Source organism: Belonocnema kinseyi, chromosome 5 (genome assembly GCF_010883055.1).
Source record: "Belonocnema kinseyi isolate 2016_QV_RU_SX_M_011 chromosome 5, B_treatae_v1, whole genome shotgun sequence".
Lineage (NCBI taxonomy): Eukaryota > Metazoa > Arthropoda > Insecta > Hymenoptera > Cynipidae > Belonocnema > Belonocnema kinseyi.
In genome coordinates this window covers 82,066,753-82,092,629 of record NC_046661.1, presented here as the reverse complement: position 1 = coordinate 82,092,629, position 25,877 = coordinate 82,066,753, and the positions used below count along the sequence as shown (strand labels likewise).

General features: G+C 26.9%; 1 protein-coding gene across 1 annotated transcript in view; it reads right to left on the bottom strand.

Moving 5' to 3' along the window:
• The window catches only part of LOC117173744 (eukaryotic translation initiation factor 5B), a 481,426-nt gene that overhangs the window by 173,023 nt on the left and 282,526 nt on the right, over positions 1-25,877 (bottom strand). Inside the window, exon 13 of the mRNA XM_033362384.1 lies at positions 15,968-16,063. Coding sequence (XP_033218275.1) covers positions 15,968-16,063 — 96 coding nt within the window. The remainder of the gene's footprint in view (positions 1-15,967; positions 16,064-25,877) is intronic.

The following is a 25,877-nucleotide window of genomic DNA, read 5'->3' as shown; positions in this document are numbered from 1 at the left end:
CAACATACTGTAGGGTAAAGCGGGGAACCCGGAATCTTGAATTCAGCAAATTATATTGAATTTTTTGGTTCGAAAATAAATGAGCCCCGAAGTAGGGTGAAGCAGGGGCACGCTCAATCTTTAATTTAGCAAATTATTTTTAATTTTCAGGTTGAAAAACGGAGGGAAGCCTGCTGTAGGGTAAAGTGGGGCACACGAAAGCTTGATTTCAGCAAAATTATGTTGAATTGTAAAATTAAAAACTATGTGGAGAACTTTTGTAGGGTAAACTAAAGCATATCAAATCTTGAATTTAGCAACTTATTTTAAATTTGGTGGTTGAAAAACGGATGACAGCCTGTTGTAGGGTAAATTAAGGCATATCAAATCTTGAATATAGCAAATTATTAAAAATTTTCTGGTTGAAAATGGGTGAAGACCTGTTGTAGGGTAAAACGGGGCACTTGAAAACTTGAATTTAGAAACTTATTTGAAATTTTCTGGTTGAAAAACGCATGGCTACTTGCTGCAGGGTAAAGCAGGGCACACGAAATCTTGAACTCAGAAAATTATATTGATTTTTTTGGTTCAAAAACAGATAAGTCCTGGTGTAGTGTAAATCAGGCACGCTGAATCCTGTATTTGGAAAATTATTTTAGATTTTCAGGTTGAAAAACGGAAGGACACTTGCTGTAGGGTAAATTGGGGCACACGAAAGATTAATTTCAGCAAAATTATGTTGAATTTTTTAGTTGAAAAATAGGTGGGTAACTGCTGTAAGGTAAAGTGGGACACGCGATCTCTTGAATTTAGCAACTTATTTTTAATTTTTTGGTTGAAGAACAGATGACGACCTGATGTAGGATAAATCGGGGCACATGGCATATGTAATTCAACAAATTATATTGAAGTTTTAGTTCATGAAAAGATAAATCCTGACGTAGGGTAAATCGGGGCATGCTCAATCTTAAATTTAACAAACTATTTAAAAATTTTCATGTTGAAAAACGGATTGCGACCTGATTTAGGTTAAAGCGGGCACGCGAAATATTGAACTCGGCAAATTATATTGAATTTTTTGGATAAAAAACAGATGAGTCCTGGTGTAGGGTAAAGCGAGGCACGCTCAATCTTAAATGTAGAAAATTATTTTAAATTTTCACGTTGCGAAATGGAGGGAGATCTGCTGTAGGGTAAAGTTGAGCACGCGAAATCTAGATTCAGTAAATTATATTGAAGTTTTTGGTTTAAAAACAGATGGATACCTGCTGTAGGGTAAAGTGGGGCGCACGAGCTCTTGAATTAAGCAACTTATTTTTAATTGTCTAGTTCAGAAACGGATGGAGATTTGCTTCAGGGTAAAGTGGAAACCCCGAAATATTTTTTTCATGACTTTTCATTGCTTTCTTTTGAATAAAAAGCGTGTGTCCTGCTTTTCCACATGTGTCCCGATTAACCCCGTGTCACGGTAATTCATTCAATCATTCATGGATTTAAATTTGTATTGATTTAAACCGAAGGACTTGGAAATTTCGAATGCGAATTTATTCGAAAGGATCTCTTACAAAGAAGGGTAAACGATCTCTATTTTTTGAATAACCTTAATTCGATTTCTGCTGCATGTCCCATTATCTCAACGACTTTTTCCATTGCCAAAGGCTTCATAAACGTAAATAAGGTGAATGTTTTAAAAATCGCCGGATATCACGTGTAGGTGAACCTGTTCACTAGCCACTGCGATTCGATTGGCCGATTTCTCGGACAGACTGCTCGTAGGAGGACCATTTTTCCTCTGTCCTCATCTTACGCAGCACACGCATTATTCCAAACCACCATGAGTGTCCCCCGTAGGCGTCGTCGTTTACCCGTACTCGCGAAAAATAAAAATACACCTCGAACTTTTATCTCCATCAACATAAAGTCCAGTTTTTTTTTTTAGTTTTATATGAACATTGGATTGGATTGCCAACACGCTGCACAGTGGTTGAAATCCAGAATTTACTTTTGATATATAAGAAAGAGAGAGACAAATAAAGTCAAAAAGTTAAAGGAAGTCGAATTTTCGACAAAAAAGTTTATTTTTAAACAAGGGTCTACAATAAAAGATGAATTTTGATCCAAAAGAACAAATATTCAAAAAAAGAGTTTATTTTTGACAAAAAATAATGACTAACATAATAGCTGAATTTTCAACAACAGAATTAAATTTTCCACAAAATAGTTATATTTTCGAGCCAAAAGTTAAGGTTTTAACTTTTTTTTTAATTTTCATGAAGAGTTAAACATTTAAACAAAAAGTTGAACTTTCAACAAAAAAGATGAATTTTTAACCTAGAAGATTAATTTTTGCAAACAAAGACGAATTAACAACAAAATGTATGAATTTTCAAACCAAAAACCTGAATTTTTAAGTGAAAAAGATCAATTTTCAACTAAAATTATTAATCTTTAAAGAATTTACAATAAAAGAGAGTTCAACATTTAAGCAAAAATTTGCATTTTTAACCAAGAAAATTAATTTTCTGCAAAAAAGACGAATTATTAACGAAATTCTTGAATTTTCAAAGTAAAAAACATGATTTTTCAATAAAAATAATGAATCTTTAAACAATTGTGAATTTTCCACAAAAAAATTCAACATTCAACCAAGAAGATTAATTTCTGCAAAAAAGATCAATTGACCACACAATTCTTTAATTTCCAACAAAATACCTGAATTTTCAAGTAAAAAAGATGAATTTTCAACTAAAATTATGAATTTTTGAAAAATTTAGAATTTTCAACAAAAGAGAGTTCAACATTTAAGCCAAAATTTGGATTTTTAACCAAGAAAATTAATTTTCTGTAGAAAAGACGAATCATCAACAAAATTCTTGAATTTTTAAAGTAAAAAACAGGAATTTTCAAGTAAAATTATGAATATTTAAAAAATTTAGAATTTTCAATAAAAGAGAGTTCAAAATGTAAGCAAAAATTTTGATTTTTAACCCCAAGAAGATTAATTTTCTGCAAAGAAGACGAATTATCAACAAAACTTTGAATTTTCAAAGTAAAAAACATGATTTTTTAATAAAAATGATGAATCTTTAAACAATTGTGAATTTTTCACGAAAAAATTCAACATTCAACCAAGAAGATTAATTCCTGCAAAAAAGATCAATTGTCCACATAATTATTTAATTTCCAACAAAATACCTGAATTTTCAAGTAAAAAAGATGAATTTTCAACTAAAATTATGAATCTTTAAAATATTTAGAATATTCAATAAAAGAGAGTTCAAAATGTAAGCAAAAATTTTGATTTTTAACACCAAGAAGATTAATTTTCTGCAAAAAGTTGAATTTAATAGGAACAAGTTGTTCAACTTATTTTGGTCTTACGATCAAATTTAAAAAATAAAAGACAGGGATTAATCCGAGTCAAAAATTTCTTTAATTGTCCAAAAAACATACAGAGAACGTGCGACGTTTCGACCACATCTGTTGGTCATCATCAGGCAATTATACCTATTAAAAATACATTATAACAATTATTTTGAAAAGTTACAAAACAACATATCATATAAAAAATCTAAGTACAAAAAATTCTTATTCTTAAAAGTAAAATTAACTTATCAAAAAAAAACTGTTAAGCTGTGAAATTGGTAATATAGTTGATAGGATTCAGCATTACCTACGACTTATGTACTAGTCGCAGTTGATTCATCGTTTTCATTACAGTGGTTCGCTCCAAAGTTTTTTAAAAATATGTAAAAATTTAACTATTAGGAACCTCTTTTTATTTTTGAGGTTTCCTAATTTCATGTTGACTTTAATAATTGTCTTTTCTAAGGTAATAAGAATTTTTTGTACTTGGATTTTTTATATGGCATGTTGTTTTGTAACTTTCCAAAATAATTGTTATAATATAACCAACAGATGTGGTCGAAACGTCGCACGTTTTCTGTATTTTTTTTTTTTTGCCAATTAAAGAAATTTTTGACTCGGATTAATCCCTGTCTTTTATTTTTTAAATTTTATCGTAAGACCGAAATAAGTTGAACAAATTGTTCCTATTAAATTTATAATCGATCGAAGAAAGGTTTTACTTCTTAAAATTTGAGAAGTTTTATTTTTCAAAAAAAGTTGAATTATCAACGAAATTCTTGAATTTTCAAAGCAAAAAACATGAATTTTCAACTAAAATCATGAATCTTTAAAAACTTGTGAATTTTTCAAAAACAAGTTCAAAATTTAACCAAGAAGATTAATTTATGAAAAAAATATCAATTGTCCACATAATTCTTGAATTTAAAACAAAATACTTGAATTTTAAGCTAAAAAAATGAATCTTAAGAAATTTGAATTTTTAGGAAAAGAGTTTCGCATTCAACCAAAGAGTTGAATTTTGACCCCGAAGATGAATTAATAACCGGAAAGATTAATTTTCTGCAAAAAAGATAAATTATGAACAAAATTCTTGAATTTTTATATTTAAATTTTCAAGTAAAAAATATGAATTTCCCAATAAAATGATGAATTTTAAAAAAGTTAAGAATTTTCAAGATTTCAACATCCAAACAAAAAAATTCAAATTTTAAACAAGAAGAATAATGGTCTTAAAAAAAATATGAATAATCAACAAAAGTTTTGAATTTTCAACCAAACACTTGAACTTTCAAGTAAAAAAGACACATTTTCAACTAAATTGATAAATTTAAAAAAAATGTACATTTTTAAGAAAAGCGTTAAAATTTTAATCAAAAACTTAAGTTTTCAATAAGAATCGAATGTTCTTCAAAAGAGAATAATTATGAATCAAATTCATGGAAATAAGAATTTTCAAGAAAAAGAGTTTCACATTCCAACGAAGAGTTGAATTTTCAACCAAAAAGTTTATTTTTCAACCAAAAAGTTGAATTACATATCAAAAAAATAATCAATAATTGATTTTTCAGTTAAAAAAATTAATTTTCAATCAAAAATGAAACGTATTTTCAACAAAATAGTTAAAATTTCAACCATTCGAAGAGAAGATAGTTGTAAACAATAATACATTTTTTAAACAAGTAATTTTAATAAATTGCATTAATTATATAATTATTAAGTCCTTCCAAGTGATAAATAGACAAATGATTAAAAGTTTCAGAAAAAAATCGCAACTTTCTACCATTAAGCAAAGATGATATTAATAATAACAATAAACTGTTTAAACAATTATTCTCGTAAACATTATTGAACAATATTTCACTTTAATGGAAAAATAGACAAAAAGTGGAGATTTTTTTTTAAAAATGTGACTGCCTATTAATATATGCTAAGAGAAAATTGCTAAAAATAATAATACATTGTTTAAGAAATTTATCTAAACATCTCATAAATAGCATAAAGTGACATTTCATGTATTAGAAACAATTTGCATTACAGAACTGCAAACAATCATAATTAGCGTCAAAAACTCGGAAAACCCATTTTTTCACTTATGGGGTTTCTGTGTGACTCTATAAAACAGACTTATGGGGTTTATATTTAAAAAGAAATATTTCATACTTGATTCAGCTAATATTTACGATTCTGAATACAATTTACGAAAAAGCCTTTTTTTCTTATGGGAAATACGAATTAAAGTTCATGGGGAAAGGGAAGACTTTTCTGATCTCTAAATATTATTAAAAAAAAATTAAATTATTTTTCTGTGGATTTGAACAAATTTTCGGACGATGCTATGAAAATTTGAAAAACAAAAATTCCAATGGATTTTTGGAGCACCCTAGTCACTAGTGTAGAGACTGTATAGCAGGGCTCGCCACTTTCAGCAGGTGTTGACTGCCAAGTCAAGTCTCTGACTGCTAGAAAGTTTTTCTGTCACTTTTTTCTTCCGTTTACAGAAGGTAGTCTTTGATTGCCCTGACTGCCATTGGTCGTCTAGACTCTAGAGACAAGGTCAAACAGGTCCCAATAAATTTTCGTCGAACTTGTCCTTCGACAAGCCCTTAATACTTCGCGATAAATTCAAGTTTAAAATGAAAAAACATAATCTATTGTGAATTCAAGTAGAAAAACTTTCTGGTAGTCAGACACTTATCGTGGCAGTCAACACGTGCGGAAAGTGATGAGCCCTGCTGTAAAGGATTATGAATAGTAATTTTTGGGCTTCAACTACTACCTTACGGTGTAAAATTGAAATTGAAATAAAATTAAAAAATTGAAATCCATTTCCGAAGTTGAAATATAGAGTTTGAAGTAAAATACTGAAATAATCCGAGTCTGAACTGATTTGAATTTGTGGGAAAAAGAAAAAGCAAAAAAGCGATTTTGAGAAAGGAAGTCGATATCCTTTGTTGGTCATCCCGTTAGCTGTTAGCGAGCACTTTCCTTAATCTCGTTATCTGGATACAAGAATAACTCACACGAACCCATTGACTCGATTCTCGAACGAGCGGTAGCGACTAGCGAGCCACTCACTCAATTCTCAATGAGACCAAAACCCTCGAAATCCCATTCATACCGGAATCAGTCGACCGCTTTTATTTGTCGGCTACATCCGGTCGACCTCGTACGATTGGATCAATCGGACGGCAAGGACGAGCCTCCAATCAGAAACGATACGCGAGAGGGACGGAGAGAGAGAGAGAGATTTAGTCCCACTGATAACGATAAGAGATGTCCACATCCGATTCGGTAGCTAAGAGGCTGTGCATAAATTACGTAATTATTTTTGTCTGCAATTTAGAAGCACGTAATCCCCTTCGTTAGGGTCAGAAGCGGCGGGGAATTTTTTTCTGGAGGGGGCAGGGGCATAGTTTTATAATATTGTATGGTACAATTTTTAGATAATATAATAATATTATACCATGTCAAAATTGAACATAAACAATAAATAATAAATGCAGGCATAAAATTCATGTTGATAAAGATTTCACTAACATTTCAAGAATTTCACAAATATTACCAAATATTTTGCAAAGATTTTTCAAGGAATCACAATAATTTCGCAAAGATTTCAATAATTTCCCAAAGATTACCGAATATTTCGCAAAGATTTTAAAAGGATTCACAATGATTTCCCAAAGATTTCACACAGATTTCAAAAATTTCACAAAATCCTACAGAATATTTCGTAGATTTTTAAACGATTTCACAAAGATTTCCATGATTTCCAGGTTTCTCAAAGATTTCAATATTTTCACAAATATTAGGGAATATTTCGCAAAGATTTTTAAGCATTCACAATGATTTCCCAATAATTTTACACAGATTTCAAGAATTTAACAGAATATTACCGAATGCTTCGCAAAGACTTGTAAAAGATTCGCAATGATTTCCAAAGAGGTTTCTCAAAGATTTCCATATTTTTACAAATGTTAAGGAATATTTCGCAAAGATTTTTAAAACTTTCACAATGATTTTTCAACGATTTTATTATTATTTCCCAGATATTTAACAAGAATTTTAAGAATTTCACAAATATTACTGAAAATTTCAAAGGTTTTGAAAGGATTCACAATGATTTCACAAGGATTTCAACAATTTTCCAAAGATTACCGAATATTTCCCAAAGATTTTAAAAGGATTCACAATGATTTCCCAAAGATTTCACACAGATTTCAAAAATTTCACAAAATCCTACAGAATATTTCGTAGATTTTTAAACAATTTCACAAAGATTTCCATGATTTCCAGGTTTCTCAAAGATTTCAATATTTTCACAAATATTAGGGAATATTTCGATAAGATTTTTAAAGCATTCATAATGATTTCCCAATAATTTTACACAGATTTCAAGAATTTAACAGAATATTACCGAATGCTTCGCAAAGACTTGTAAAAGATTCGCAATGATTTCACAAAGATTTCAATGATTTCCAAAGAGGTTTCTCAAAGATTTCCATATTTTTACAAATGTTAAGGAATATTTCGCAAAGATTTTTAAAACTTTCACAATGATTTTTCAACGATTTTATTATTATTTCCCAGATATTTAACAAGAATTTTAAGAATTTCACAAATATTACTGAAAATTTCGAAGGTTTTGAAAGGATTCACAATGATTTCACAATGATTTCAATAATTTCGCAAAGATTACCGATTATTTCGTAAAGAATTTTAAAGGATTCACAATGATTTCACACAAATTTCAAGGATTTCCCATAATATTACCGAATACTTTGCAAAGATTTTAAAATGATTCACAATGATTTCACAAAGATTTAAATAATTTTCCAAATATTTCAAAAATTTCACACAGATTTCGGATATATTTAAAAGATTTCAAAAATACTTGCATTATTTTACATAAAGACTTTAATCGGTTCTCAATGATTTGAATAACTTCGAAAATATTACTGAAAATTTAAAAAATATTTTTAATATTTCGTAAAGCTTTTAAAATGATTCACAATGATTTCCCAAAGATTTCATAAAGATTTCCAGAATTTCACAAAATCCTACAGAATATGTCGCAAAGATGTTTAAAGGATTTACAATGATTTCACAAACATTTCACACAGATTTCAATGATATTCTGAAGATTTTTAAAGGATTCACAATGATTGCACAAAGACTTGACACAAATTTCAATGATCACCGAAGGGTTTCTCAAAGATTTCAATATTTTCAAAAATATTAAGGAATATTTCGCAAACATTTTTTAAGAATTCACAATGATTTTCCAAACATTTCACAATGATTTCCCAAAGATTTCAAAAGAATTTCACAAAGGTTACCGAAAATTTTGCAGATTTTTAAAGGATTAACAATGATTTCACAAAGATTTCAATAATTTCACAAAGATTACCGAATATTTCGCGCAGATTTTCAAAGAATTCACAATGATTTCCCAAAGATTTCACACAAATTTCAAGAATTTCATAAAATATTGCCAAATACTTCGCTAACACTTTTAAAGGATTCACAATGATTTCACAATGATGTAATGATTTACCAAAGATTTCAATAATTTCACAAAAATTTCGGATAGATTTAAAAGATTTCAAAAAGACTTGCATTATTTCATAAAGATTAATGATAAATTTCGAAAATTTAACAAAGATTTTAATAATTTCACAAAGATTTCGGATAGATTTGAAAGATCTCAAAAGGACTTGCATTATGTCACAAAGATTAAAGATAAATTAAAAAAATTGAACAAAGATTTCCTGATGATTTCACAAAGGATTTAGAAAATTTGAAAGACTTCATAAAGAATTTAATCAGTTCTCAATTATTTGAATAACTTTACAAATATTACTGCATATTTAAAAAATAATTTAAATATTTCGCAAAGAGTTTTAAAGGATTTACACTAATTTCCCAAAGATTTTCAGAATTTCACATATATTACTGAATACTTCGCAAAGATTTTTAAAGAATTTACAATGATTTCACAAAAATCTAACACAGATTTCAATGATATGTCGAAGATTTTAAAAGGATTTACAATGATTTCACAAAGATTTGACAAAAATTTTAATGATTACCAAAAGTTTTCTCAAAGTTTTCAAAACATTTCACAATTATTTACCAGAGATTTTACAAGATATTCACAAATATTACCGAAAATTTCGCAGATTTTTAAAGGATTTACAATGCTTTAAGCAGATTTCACAAAGATTAACGTATATTTCGCAAAGATTTTTAAAGGACTCACAATGATTTCCCAAAGATTTCACACAGATTTCAAGAATTTCACAAATATTAGCGAAAATTTCGCAGATTTTCAAAAGATTCACAATAGTTTCACAAAGATTTCAATAATTTCACACAGATATATTACTGAGTATTTCGAACATTTTTAAGGATTCACAATGATTTTACACAGATTTCCATGATTTTACAAATATTTCAGTAATTTCACAAAGATTTCAGATAGATTTAAAAGATTCCAAAAAAACTTGCATTATTTCACAAAGATTAAAGATAAATTTCAAAAATTAAACAAAGATTTTAATGATTTCCTAATGATTTCACAAACGATTAAAAAGATTTGAAAGATTCCACAAAGACTTTAATCAGTTATCAATAATTTGAATAACTTCACAAATATTACTTAATATTTAACAAATGTTTTTAATATTTCGCAAATATATTAAAAATATTCACACTTATTTCCAAAAGATTTCACAAAGATTTCCAGAATTTCACAAATATTATCGAATATTTCGCAAAGATTTTAAAAAGATTCACAATGATTTCCCAAAGATTTCATGCAGATTTCAAGGGTTTCAATAAATATTACCGAATACTTCGCAAAGACTTTTAAAGGATTCACCATGATTTCAGAAAGATTTCACACAGATTTCAAGAATTTCACAAATATAAGTGATTTCAATTATTTTCAAATATTTCAGCGATTTCAATAAGATCAAAAATATTACCGAATGTTTCGCACATTTTTAAGGATTCACAATTATTTTATAAAGATGTCAATGATTTTACAAATATTTCAGTAATTTCACAAAGATTTCACAGAGATTTTAATGATTCCCCAAAGATTTCAATGATTTATTGAAGATTCACAGGATTCGTAAATATTTAATATGAATTAAAAAATTTCACGAAGACTGGGCAAAGATTGCAATAATTTACCATAGAATTCATAAAGATTTCACAAAGATTTCGGATAAATTTACAAGATTTTGAAAAGAATTGAATTATTTCACAAACATTAAAGATAAATTTCAAAAGTGGAACAAAGATTTCAATGATTTCCTAATGATTTCACAAAAGATTTAGAAGACTTGAAAGATTTCACATCTCAATGATTTTAATAACTTCAGAAATATGACAGAATATTTTTAAAATATTTTTAATATTTCACAGATTTTTAAAGAATTCACACTAATTTCCCAAGGATGTCCAAAATTTCACAAACATTACCAAATATTTCGCAAAGATTTTTGAATGATTCACAATGATTTCCCAACGATTTCCCACAGATTTGAAGAATTCTACAAAATATTACCGAATATTTCGCAAATGTTTAAAGGATTCAAAATGATTTCACAAAGGTTTTCCATATATTTCAAAGACTTCAAAAAGATTTCATAAAGATTTTAATAAGTTCACAAATATTACTGAATATTTTGCAAATTTTTTTAAAGGATTCACAATTATTTCGCAAAGATTTCAATAATTTAACAGAGATTTCAATAAATTAACGAAGATTCAAAGGTTTCGTACAGATTTAATACAAATTACAAAAATTTCACAAGATTGGACAAAGATTGTAATAATTTTCCAAAGAGTTCATAAAGATTTCACAAAGATTTCAAATATTTCGCAAAGATTTCAGATAGACACAATTTTTCAATCAAATAATTGAGCTTTTAGACTAACAAGATCAATCATTATTTACCAAAAATTGAAAATTTAAATTTTCATTCAAAGAAAAATTCTAAAAAAATCCATTTTTTTACAAAAAAACTTGAATTTTCCATAGAACAGTTACGTTTTCTACCAAGTTATAGAATTTTCAAAACAGACGAATTTTCTACAAAAAGAAGTTGAATTTTGAAACAAGCTAACCACATTTTTATTTAAAAAAAATTAATTCTTAGCAAAAGAAACGGTCATTTCCCGTTTTCCAGGTTTCCCGGTCATTTCTCGGTTTTACAGGTTTCCCGGTCCAACAGCCACATTATTTTTTATCCTAACTTGTCGATTTCAAACGCCAAACTTTTTTAATTTTTTGAAAGTCTTTAAAACTGTATTTTCTTTAAAATTGTATTTTCTAAAAATTGGTAAAATTCCCAGTAACAAAATTAATTCATTGCCATTTTCTGGATTTTCCCGGCCACATAAAATTCACGGTAATTTCCCGGTTTTCCAGGCCCAGCGCACAGGGAGGAAAAAATGTATTTCTTAGTTCAAAATAATGTACAGCACACAAATATTGACCGATTTGAACAAAACAAATTTAAAACAAAATCTGGTAAGATTTCCGAGAGAATTTTCAAGCCTGATTTTTGAACAAGGTTTTCAATTTTTTTACAAATATACAAATAATATTATATTAAAAAAATGTTCTCTTAAGAATATATACAGATACAGTAATCAGGCATTTTTTGACAAAAAAATTCGTTTTTCGATTATTTTTTTTAATTTGGAACTTTATGATAATTTAAGCAACATTCATAATTTTTTGATTAATCTTATGATTTTTAAAACAAATTTATCAAGCAAATGCATTATTCGGGCACTTGTTTGCAGAAAAATTTGGTTTTTTCAATGCCAGTCTTTTCAGTTGGGAACTTCATGACAATTTCAGCAAATTCATGTTAAGTTGATAAATTTTATGATTTCTTTAAACAAATGTAATAAATAAATGTATTAATCAGGCATTCATCCAAAAAAATCGTTCATTTCTATGTCAACTTTTTAATTAGGAAGTTCATGATAATTTCAGAAAAATAAATTATTTTTAAATAAATTTTATGCTTTTTTAAACAAATTTAATAAACAAATGCATTAATCAGACATTTGTCGGCAGAAAAATTCGTTTTTTTCTATGACAACTTTTTTAATGAGAAAGTTTACGATAATTTCAGAAAAATTCATAATTTTTGGATCAATTTTATGATTTTTTTAAACAAATTTAATAAACAAATGCATTATAGGGGCATTTGTCGACGGACATTTTTTTCTCGAATGCCAAAATACGATAAATTGGAAAAACAGTACCATATCAGTGTTATCGTCATTTGTTTTGTCATAGTCTCAGAATAACAAAAAAGAATCTATAAAGGCGCCAGAAATATTTTTAATGAATTCAAGAGTATAGCTCAAAAAAAATGAATAGATAAATCCAAACTGAATTATTATGGTGCAGCTTAATAAAAACATTGGCATTGAAAAAGACGAGTATTTCTATAAAGAAATGGCCAAATAATGCATTGTTTATTGAATTTGTTTAAAGAAATCACCAAATTTATGAACTAATTTTGAATGTTGCGGCAATTATCAATAAGTTCCCAATTAAAAAGACTGATATCGAAAAAAATAATAATTTGTCCATGGACCGATGCCCGAATAATGCATTTCTTTATTAAATTTGTTTTCAAAAAAATATATAATTTATCAACCAATTATGGATTTTGCTGACATCATCATGAAGTTCCCAATTAAAAAGACTGGCATAGAGAACAACGAATTTTTCCTTCCACAGATACCCGAATATTGCATTTGTTTGTTAAGTTTGTTTTAAAGAATCATAAAATTTATCAACTAATCATAAATTTTCCCGAATCTATTATGAAGATCCCAATTAAACGTCTGACATCGAAAAAAAAATTTTTCTGTCGATAAATGTCTAATGCATTTTTAAATTAAATTTGTTTTAAAAAATCATAAAATTTATCAACTTATTATGAATGTTGCTGAAATTGTTATTAAGTTCCCAACTTAAGAGACTGGCATTAAAAAAAAACCGAATGTTTATGCCGACAAATGCCCAAATAAAGCATTTGTTTATTAAATTTGTTTAAAAAAATCAAAAGATTAATGAACAAATGATAAATTTTTCTCAAATTATCATAAAGTTTCTAATTTTTAAAAAATGAAATAGAAAACAATGCAGTTTTCTATCGAAAAATGCCTGATTACTGCATTTGTTCATTACATTTATTTATAATATAAACAATTATAATGTTAAGAGAACTTTAAAAAAATATAATATTGTTTCGATTCAAATTTCTTGCAATATAACTTGAAAAAAGTATAATTATGGAAAATTGTAGAAAACATTTTTTCAACAAGTAATTTGATTAAAATTTTTTTAAAATTTATTGTATAATATTGAAACATTTTTAAATAATGATAATCTATGCAACTTAGGGGATTTCAACAATTTTCCTGTTATTGACGAGCACAGGAAACGTCAAATGGAAAAAATGGCAATTTTTTCGCAGAAATCATATGAGCTTTTTTTCATTTTTTTTATCTTTTGAATTTAAACAAATATAATTTTTTTTCTCGAAAATTCGTTTTTCCCCTAAAAAGTATTACTATTAGTCTGGTGGAATATTTATTAACATTGGTTGATTAATTTTCAATTGTTTAAACAAATAGAATTTGTTGAAATAATATTTTTTATACAAAGTTATTAATATTTCTTTAGTGAAATATTTATCGACATTGTTTGATTAATTTTATTTTTTAAAATTATTTTTTATAGAAATTATTACTATTGGTCTAGTGAAATATTTAACAACATGCCAGTTCGATGAATTTTGACAACAAAAAAAACTTTTTAAACAAATGGAATTTGTTTACATAATTAAATATTAATAAACCAATATTGATAAATATTCCACTAGACCCACAGTAATAATTTTTATTTAAAAAATTCGAAAAAAATTATTTTTTAAAATTCCATTTGTTTGAATAATTGAAAATTAATGTACCAATATTGATAAATATTCCACTAGACCCACAGTAATAATTTTTATTTAAAAAAATTCGAAACAAAATTATTTAAACAAATTAAATTTGTTTAAATAATTGAAATATAATTAAATAATGTTAATAAATATTCCACTAGACCAATAGTAATAATTTAGAGAGAAAAAACGAATTAAAAAAATTATTCAAATAAATCCCACTTGTTTAAACAATTAAAAATTAATTAACCAATGTTATTAAATATCCCACCAGACTAATAGTAATAACTTTAAAGAATAAAAAATGCAAAATATTATTTCATAATAATATATTCCATAAATATTCCAGTGGACCAATATTAATAATTTTAAGTAAAAAAATACCAGAATACAGTGCTCAAAAGGTCGATTTCATAAAGAATAATTCTTCATGAATTTTTTGTTCTAATGGTAGTTTTCAGGTACTCATGGGGGTGTGTTCGGGGTGATAAACCCATATGTCTCATAGAAGAAATTCTTCATTGGATAATTCTCTACAAGCCCCTATACTTTCCCGTAACATTTTTTCAAACACTAAAAAATTCTTCCAAAAACGCAAAAAAGTAATTTTTCCCCGTGCATTTTACATGGGAAACTTCAAGTCAAAACCGCCACCTGTTAAAATAAAAAACATAAAAAATTTAAAAAATTTAGGGAATTTCTTTTTCCGGATTTTGAATTAAATAGGGGCGACCGTTGATCTCTAAAAAAAAAACGTTTTTGAGCCCCCCTACTGTACACAGCTCCTAGAACATTTTAAATTTCTAAACAATTTGTTAATTACCACATTTTTTATAATTAGCGGCAAATGTCATGAATGACTGAGAGCCTACCTTTTTTTCATTACACCATTAAGCCATTTCCCTTTCGGGGTAGGCGGGCTCCCTAGGCAGGGGAAAGACGTAGTGTCTGGAAGGGATAGAGATTTTTCAGATTGAACCAGAATGCTCGTGCTATTTAAGTAAATAACACGTTCGTTCCGCAACACTGCTTCGACCCAGGTTGCTGATTAATCTCTCTAGCAATCACCCCAAGCGAAGAACCTCACGAAGTCGTTATGTAAGGTTCCCCACTTGGGTCTACTAATAGCCAAGGTCTTTGTTTCAGGAGTCATTCACTCTACTGACACTCTTTTTATTAACTATTTGCCGCAATACTTTCCTGTCCTGGCATACTTCTCTAGATTCTTTTATGTCCATGCATTTTTTATCTTAATTTCGGAAAATTTACATTTCAGAAGAATTAGGAATGTAAAAAAAAATGAATTTCTAAGATTCTCGAAAGGAATCGAGGCTTGTCGATCCAACCAATCTCTTTCGTCATAACGAACCGTAGATAAGGCTTGGTAATCAAATCGTGTAGGTGGTTACGTCTGGGTCGACGCTCCTTAAAGAACGAAGAGGAATGCTCGCCATGTGGTGTAAAAATAAATAACGCATGTCGGCCGCGAGAAATGTTGTGCCACGATCGACTTGATTAAGTTTCAAACTTTAAAGGAGCCTTGGAGGCGAGAAGTAAATAATTATAATAAAAAAACAGTTTCACATTTCGTGAGAAACTCTGTCAAATTGAATTAACAAGAATCCACTCACCTCTTTGCTGGGGACACAAACTGGCGTTCCGGGTCTGATGATTCCGGCCTCCACCATCACTCCAGCAACGATGGGGTCTCGAGTTTTGAAGATAAACTAGAAATAAAAATTTTCAAAAAATGCATAAATTTGGTTTTTTTTCGAAATATTTATTCTTGCCCTGGTGGTGAAAAAACTGAGTATTGTTTAAAAAATAAATACATAATAACTGAGCTGACATGATGATTTAGTAGTATTAGGGTAGGCATTTTAATCAATGAAAAAAATTCCCGGTCATTTCCGGATTTGCAAACAACTTTTTTCAGGTCCATGAAATTTCAAAAATTGAACACTAGTTCTAAAAATTGTTCCATTAGAAATAATAAAAATTGAACTGCGAATGAAAGAATTCAAAGTGAATTTTAAACTTTTAAAATTGAATTTTAAAATTTGTTTCATTAAACAATTTTGTATTCAGGTGCTAAATAATTTACAAGCATAAAATGGAAACCAAAAACACTTTTCAACTTAACAACTTTTAATTAAATGCAGTTAAACTGCCAAATCACAAATTTAGAACTTTTATAAATTTTAGAGTTTAAAGATTCAGATTCAGTTTCGAAAATATAAATCCACATTATCATTTTCAATGTTCTAAACTGAAGAATCAATAAATGAATTTTAAGATGTTCAAAATTGTACCATTTTAAATTCTAATTCCAGCTCAGAATTTGTTAAAAACTAAAAATTCCCTGTTTAAATCCGAAATTTTAATTCTTTTCAAAAAATTCGCTGGTCAAATCCAGAATTTTAATTCTTTTCGAAAATTTTCCATTTCAAGTAATTCTCAGAATTATAATTTTTTTGTAAAGTTCCCTATTCCAAATCATAATTTACATTTTTTCGAAAATACCTCGTTTCAACACAGAATGATAATTTTGTTTGAAAAATTCATTTTTCGATTAAAAATTGTTATTCTCCTGGATAATGCCCCATTCCAACTCAGAATTGGTGAAAAACTGAAACTTCCTTGTTCAAAATCGGAATTTTAATACTTTTTGAAAATTTCCCGTTTCAAGTATGAATTCGAATTTTTTGTAAAATTCCCCGTTCCAATTCACGATTTTAATTTTTTTTTGAGAATTAGAATTAATTCTATTAAAAAATTTCCTGTTCCAGCTCGGAATTTATTTAAACTTAAACATTCCCTATTCCAGGAAAAATTATAATTCTCTTGGATAAATACCAGTTTTAACTCAGAATTGGTTAAAATTTGAAAATTCTCTGCTTCAACTCAGAATTAGAATTCTTTGGAAAAATTTCCCGTTCCAATTCAGAGTTTTATTACTTTTCGAAAATTTCCAGTACTAGTTCGGAATTCGTTAAAATTTGAAAATTCCCGGTTCCAAGTCAGAATTATTATTATTCTGGATAAATTCCAGTTCTAACTATAAATTTTTTAAAATTGAAAATTCCCTGTTTAAATTAAAAGCTAAATTATTTTAATTTTATATCGTTCAAAAATCCTTAATATGCTTCGAAATTTTATTTCAAAAGTTTAAGAAAACATCTACATGTTGTTTTACATTTTTTCAAATTAATTTTTTTTAATTCTAACAAATTAAAGCAATTTTCTTAAAATCTTCCACATTAATTTTTGACAATCTAGTAAATTTTTATCAATGTTTTTAAATATTCTCTTAAAATTAGTTTATTAAAATAAAAAATCATTTTCAATTTTGCTAGAAAATATTGTTTCTTCTTCCGAAGCTTGTCCAAATTCTTAAAAAGCTTCTAAAGTAACTAACTGTTCTTTTCCTTAATTGAAAATGTTCAAATTGCATGTTTTAAAAATGGCATATTTTGGACTGAAATTATATTTGAAATTTAATACAGGCCTGTAATTATGAATGTATTATTTTGAAGTTACTGTAAAATTAAAAATAGTTTATAAAGTTTCAATAGAGCGTTTACATTTGTATAACTGATAAGACTTTTCAACTGAAACAGTTTAATTTTGAAATTAAAATCTGCAAATTCTAAAATTGTGAACTGATTCCAAATCGTTTTGTAAAATCAATTATTATTTACTTGTTAAGTCTGAAAGTACAGTTCCAATTTAAAAATAATTTATTTATTTATTTTCACAGTGGATCAGCTAAAAATGTTTTTATCAAAATCTTCAATTTTAAACGCTTCTAATTTTTTATTATTCAAATCTTTAAATGAAATGTACACTTAAAAATTAAAAATCTAAAATGAAAAATTTTTAAAGTGGAAAATTTTCGAATTTCGCATTCTAAACTGAATGATAACACCATTGAGAAAAAGCAGAATTAAACTAATTATTTAAAATACGGTTAAAATCGAAGTTAGACAGGTTTTTTTTTTCCACAAATTGGTCAAATTCAGAAATGGTTAAAATTTGAAAATTCTCTGCTTCAACTCAGAATTAAAATTCGTTGAAAAATTTCCTGTACGAAAATCAGAATTTTGCTCTTTTTCAAAAATTTCCCGTACTAGCTCGGAGTTGGTTAAAATTTGAAAATTCCCGGTTCTAAGTCAGAATTATTATTATTCGGGGTAAATTCCAATTCCAACTATTAAATTGTAAAAGATTGAAAATTCCCTGCTACAAATAAAAATTAAATAGATTTGATTTTAAATAGTTTTTTAAAAATCCTTAAAACTCTTCGAAATTTTATTTCAAGATTTTGAAACACCTACATTTTATTTCAAATTTTTTCAAATTTTAAAATATTATGAAAAGTTTTGCATAGCTTCTAAATATATTTTTAAATTATTCGAATTTCAAATAATCTTTCAGAATAAAAATTCTTTTTCAACTTTCCTAGCAACCATAAGAAATGTTATTATTCTTTTGAAGCCTGTTAAAATTCTTAAAAAGCTTCTAAATTTTTTGTTCAAAATCTGCCAAAATGTACATTTTGTTTTAAATTAAATTTTTTCAAATCTTCTAAATATCTGTTATTGAATATTTAAGACTGAAATTTAATACAAGTTTTAAATATAAATATATTATTTTGAAATTATTTTAAAATTCAAAATAATTGATAAAGTTTCAATAGGGCGTTTATACTTGTTTAGGACTTTCCAATTGAAACAGTTTAATGTTTACGGTTAGAAATTGGAATTTCTAAAATTGTGAACTGATCCCGAATGGTTTTGTACAATCAATTATTATCTTTTTTTTTAATCTGAAAGTAAAATTCAATTTTAAAATGCATTAACTAATTTATATTCACAGTTAAAAACTCCAGAATTTTGCAATTGATTTCAAATTAAAGATATTTTCGAAGGGTTTCAGAGATAGTATGGGGTCTTTAAACATTCAGAGGAATCTTACAAAGAATAAAACGATTTGAAGGAATATCGAGAGATTTCAAAGAATTTAGAACACTTAAGTGTATTTTAAGACTCCAAGAATTTTAAATAGATTTCAATCAATTAATGCATTTCAAAAGATTTCAAAGATATTGTGGTATTTTTACAGATTCCGAGGAATTTTAAAGAGATTTTAAACATTTCAAGGAATATTAAAAGATTTCAAATAATTTGAAATATTTAAGAGTATTATAAAATTCCAAAAATTTGTAATCGAATTCAAATTAAAGAAATTTTCAAGAATTTCAAAGATTTTATGGGGGGTTTAAACATTCCGTGGAATCTTACAGAGAATAAAACGATTTGAAGGAATATCAAAAGATTTCAAAGAATATCGAAAGATTTCAAAGGATTTAGAATAGTTCAGCGTATTTTAAGACTCCAGAGATTTTAATTAGATTTCAATCAATTAAAGAATTTTTAAAGAATTTGAAAGATTTCATGGTATTTTGAAAGATTCCGAGGAATTTTAAAGAAATTTTAGACATTCCAAGCGATATTAAAAGATTTCAAATAATTTGAAATATTTTAGGGTGTTTTAAAAGTCCAATATTTTTTCACTGAATTCAATAATTTGGAGGGGTTTTAAAGGATTTCAAAGATTTTGTGCTATTTTAAAAGATTTCAAAGAATCTTACTGAGAATAAAAAGATTTTTAGGGGTATCAAAATATTTCAAAGAAATCATAATAGTGAAGTGTATTTTAAAACTACAAAATTTTCAATCGATTTCAAATTCAAGGCATATCCAAGGAACTCAATGGTTTTATGGTATTTTTAAAGATTCCGAGGAATCTTAAAGACAATAAAAAGATTTGAAGGGATGTCAAAAGATTCCAAAGAATTGAAAATAGTTGAGGGTGTTTTGAATGTCCAATACTTTTCAATCGATTTCAATAATTTAGAGGTATTTTAAAACTTTTCAAATATGCCATGGTATTTTTAAAGATTCCAAGAAATTTTAAAAGAACTTAAAAGATTTTAAGAAATATCAAAAGAGTTAAAAGAATTGAAAATAGTTAAGGATATTTTAAGACTCCAAGGATTTTTTAATTGATTTTAATAATTTTGCGGAATTTTAAAGGATTTTAAAGATGCCATGGATTTTTGTAAATTACAAGACATTTTAGAGTTGTAAAAGATTTGAAGGGATATCAAAAGATTTGAATCACTTGGAGTTATTTTAAAGGATTTAAAAAATATCATGGTTCATTTCATTTTTGAAAATAACAAAAATGTAAAATAGTTAAATGTAATTTAGGAATCCAAGGATTTTTCAATAGACTGCAATAAACTCAATAACTTTAAAGGATTCCAAAAATTTTGTAGTATTTTTGAAAATCCCGAGGAATTTTAAAGAGATTTCAAAGATTTCAAGGGATATCAAAAACATTTCAAAAAATTTGAACTATACGAGGGTGTCTTAAAAGTCCAATATTTTTCAATCAATTTCAATAATTTTGGAGGTATTTCAGAATATTTCAAATATGTCATGGTATTTTCAAAGCTTCCAAGAAATTTTAAAGAGATTTAAAAGATTTGAAGGGATATCAAAATATTTCAAAGAATTTGAAATATTTAAAGGTACTTTAAAACTCCAAGATTTTTCAATCGATTTCAAATTATAGGCATTTTGAAGGATTTCAAAGATTTTATGGTATGTTTAAAGATCCAAGGAATAATAAAGTTAATAAAAATATTTGAAGCAGATTTGAAAGATTTTAAGGGTATGAAAAGATTTCTAAGAATTTGAAATATTTTAGGGTATTTATAAACTCCAGAATTTCTGAATGAATTTCAAATTAAAGGCATTTTAAAGGATTTCAAATGTTTAATGGAATTTTTAAAGATCTCCGAGGAATTTTTAAGAGATTTCAAGAGATATCTAAAGATTTCTGAGAATTTTAAATATGTAACGGTATTTTAAAACTCCAAGGTTTTTCAATCGATTTCAAATTATAGGCTTTTTGAAAGATTTCAAAGATTTTAAGGGATACAAAAAGATTTTAAAGAATTTAAAATTGTTAAGGGTATTTTAAGGCCCCAACGATTTTTTAATAAATTGAAGGTCTTTGAAAGATTTCAAAGATTCTGTGGTATTTTCATAGATTTTTAGAAATTTTAAAGAGATTTTAAAGATTTCAATGGATATCCAAAGATTTTGAAATATTGGGAAATATTTTTTAAGTCCAAGACTTTTCAATCGATTTCAATAATTTGAAGGTATTTTAAAAGATTTAGAAGATTTCGTTAGATTTTTAAAGATTTCAAGGAAATTCAAAACGATTTAAAAGATTTAGATGGAAATCAAAAGGTTTCAACGAAATTTAAATATCTGACGGTATTTTAAAAGACTTCAAGGAATTTGAATAGATTTCAATAAATTTAAGGATTTTAAAGGATTTCAAAGATTTCAATGAATATAAAAAAGTATAAAAATGTGCAAAATTTAAGGGTATTTTAAAACTCCAAGCTTTTTCAATCGATTTAAAATAAAAGACGTTTCCAAGGATTTCAAATCTTTTTTGGGGCTTTTAAACATTCCGAGAAATCTTACAGAGAATAACACGATTTTAATGAATATCAAAAGATTTCAAAGAATTTAGAATAGTTAAGGGTATTTTAAGACTCGAGAGATTTTGAGTAGATTTGAATGAATTATAGGATTTTAAAGGATTTCAAAGATTTTGTAGTATTTTTAAAGCTTCTGAGGAATTTTAAAGAGATTTTTAATATTTCAAGGGATACCAAAAGATTTCAAATCATTTAAAATATTGAAGCATGTTTTAAAAGTCCAATATTTTCAATTGATTTCAATAATTTGGAGGCATTTCAGAGGATTTCAAAGACTTAATGGTATTTTAAAAAATTCCAAGAAATTTTAAGAAGATTTAAAAGGTTTTAAGGGATATTAAAAGATTTAAAAGAATTAAAAATATTTGAAGGCATTTTCCAAGACTCCAAGGATTTTTAATAGATTTCAATACATTGAAAGACTATGAAGGATTTCGAAAATTTTGTGGTACTTTTAAAGATTCCTAAGAACAGTAAAGAGATTTCAAAGATTTTATGGTATTTTTGAAAATTCCGAGGAATTTTAATGAGATTTCAAGGGATATCAAAAGCTTTCGAAGAATTTGAAATATCTAAGGATATTTTGAAACTCCAAGATTTTTCAATCGATTTTAAATTAAAGATATTTACAAGGGTTTCAAAGATTGTATGGGGGTTTGAAACATACCGAGGAATCTTACAGAGTATAAAACGATTTTAAGGAATATCGAAAGATTTCAAAGAATTTAGAATAGTTAAGTGTATTTTAAGACTCCAGGTATTTTAAGTAGATTTCAATAAATTCAAGAATTTAAAAGAATTTCAAAGATTTCATGGTATTTTTAAAGATTCCGAGGAATTTAAAGAGGTTTTGTTCATTTCAAACGATATTAAAAGATTTCAAATAATTTGAAATATTTTAGGGCGCTTTAAAACTCCAAGATTTTTTATTGATTTCAATAATTTGGAGAGGTTTTAAAGGATTTCAAAGACTTCATGGTATTTTTGAATATTCCAAGGAATATCAAAACGATTTCAAAGATTTCGAGGGTTATCAAAAGATTTCAAAGAATTTTAAATATTTGGCGGTATTTTAAAAGACATCAAGGAATTTTAAAAGATTTCAATTAATTGAAGGGCAGGGAAGTATTGTAAAAGATTTCAAATATGTCATGGTATTTTGAAAGATTCCAAGAAATATAAAAAAGATTTCAAATTAAAGGTATTTCCAATAAGGAACTTAATGGTACTATTTAACGTTTTACTCGTCAGGCAATAAATATAAATATTGAAATATTTTGTTCACAAATTAATTTTGGTGTGTTGAAAATAAATTTTTTTATGCGAGAATTAATTTTTTTTTCTTAAGGTCAAAAGTTTCTATTATTTAAAATCAAAAATCTTTTATTGTTGTTAAAATATCAACGACTATATATACATATTTTAAAAATATTATTTTTTTATTGAAAATTTATCTACATCGATGAAAGTTAAAGTTCTTTACTTAAAGATTTTTGATTTGAAAGAAAAAAAAATGTGAACCAAATTGTTGAATCTTCGAGGCAAAAAAACAAATTCTTTAAAACAGTTGACTTTTCTACCCGAAAATATGAATTTTCAACCAAACAGTTGATTTGCAACCAAAAAGTTAAACTTTGAACTAAAACCGATCTTTTGTTAACGAAAAATAAATATTACCTTTGCAGTGCAAAAAACTAATTTTTAACCCAGGAAAAATTAATTTTCAACAAAATATTTAGATTGTTAAACAAACAGATGCATCTTTAACTAAAAAATAATTAAGTTGCAACAAATCAGTTGAACGTTCAACCAAGAAAATCAATTTTCAATCCTGAAGATTAATTATCTACCAGAAAAAAAGGATTTACAACAAAATACATGCATTTTTCACCAAATAATTGAACTTTTATCAAAAAAGATTAAATTTAAACCAAAAATGAAATAGTTCAATTCTTGATTTAAAAAGTTATTTTTCAACAACAAAAAACAAACAAAATTTTCGTGCATACATTTGTAGTTCATTACAAGTTTACTTTTTCTCCTTCTTTTCGTTAAAAAACAATCGATTGTTCAATAATTGTTTAAATAATAAACTTCACTCTATTAATTGTGTGCATATCTTATTTATTTACTTTGTAAAAATTACTTCTAGAATATCTGTTTTCGAAATTAAATGAAAAAAAAAATTATCTGATTTTACATTGTTTATTTATTATTTTAAAAATGCTGTTATAGGGATCAGTTTTATAACGTTGTATCACATCATGTTAAGAATGCCAAAAGTTGAAAGGTTATTTTGTAAAATGAACTTTTTTCCACACCACCCTGAAGATAGAGTATTACTTCCAATAATCATGATGCCAATTTTCTTGCTTTTTATTTAATTTGAATGAATGCAATTTTCATTGGCTATTTTAAATGCTAAAAATAAGTGGGTGAAGCGTATTATTTAAACCATTTTTGAACAGTTGATTGTTTTTCAACAAAAAAAAAAAGGCAAAAAAGTGAACTTTTAATGAATTAGAAAATCATAAATGCCACCAAAATGCTCAAATACGGTCTAAATACATTTTTCAGTACACACAGAGCCTCCCGAATGGAAAGGGTAAAAGTTTTATGGTCATAACTCGTGACCTATATGAGCTAAAACATTGTACTTTTTTATTTTACGCAGAATTTAGTCATCTATAATTTTTTCTTTTGAAGTTTTTCTGTAGGGTGTGTACGAAACTAGCAGTTTTGAAAAACAGTTTTGGCTATTAATAGCTCAAAATAGCAAAAAAATTATGTTTTTTTAAAGAGGCATAAATCTTGATCTATGAAGACTAGACTAGAGGATTGTACTTTTTTTAGATTTACGTAGAATTTCCTGTCCTGCAATTTTTTATCTCATCCCACTTACGTAGCATCACTGAAAAGTAAAGTATTTCAAAAAAACTGAACACGAGTAATTTGCCCCGAAAAATAGGTCAAAAGCGGTCAACTTTGTGAGGCCATAACTTGTGATTTATTGTGGCTAGATTATTGTATTTTTTTAGAATTACTCGAAATTGAATCTACTTCAATTCAACCTTTGAAATTTTTTTTTCGTAAAATTAACAGGTTACAAAGTACAGATACAAACTTCAGAATTGAGTTTTTTCATTTTCCATAAAATCCGGGTTCTTTGAAGGGCCATAACTCGGCACCTATTGAAGATAGAATTTTTTTTTGCCCTCCATTTTTTTCAGAAATTCCTCTAGTTTAATTTTGATGTTGAACATTTTGCTCTAAAATAAAATGGGGCGGTTCTACGCAAACACGATTTTTGGAAATTTTTTCAGAAATATCTCCGGGACGCACGGGCGTTGTTTCTAGAAAACTTGGAACTAAGGTTCGTTTTTCACTCAACAGGTTTCTGTGGTGTCTAAAGTTCAATTCATAATAAATTTATGTACAATCATTGTGAGTTATTGTTCATTTGCGAATTTCTGAAAATTACACTGAAAAAAAGGATTACTGGTACGAAATATTGCTTTGAATCAAAGAAATATTAACTGAAGACAAAAAAAATATATTTTACAGCAAATGAATGACTCATTGTTCCAAATGAATGTGCCATGAATTTTAATGAATATTTCTTTGAGATGGGGAAATATGAATTAAAGGAAAGATATATATTTTAAGTTTAAGCAAATATTTTGTAGGCTCAAAAAAAGATTTCCTCATAGGAAATTTCTGAATATTTAAATCACAAAAATATATCTCTTGAGTCATAAAAATATTTCTCTGGTCTAGACCATGCGCTAGTGCAATAAAGTAGTTAGTGCTTCAATTGTAGTACATATTTTCCTGAATAAGCAGCTGGATTCTTTTATTATTATTATTATTATTATTATTACACCATTAAGCCATTTCCCTTTCGGGGTAGGCGTGACTCACTCGGCAGGGGAAAGGAGTAGTGTGTGGATGGG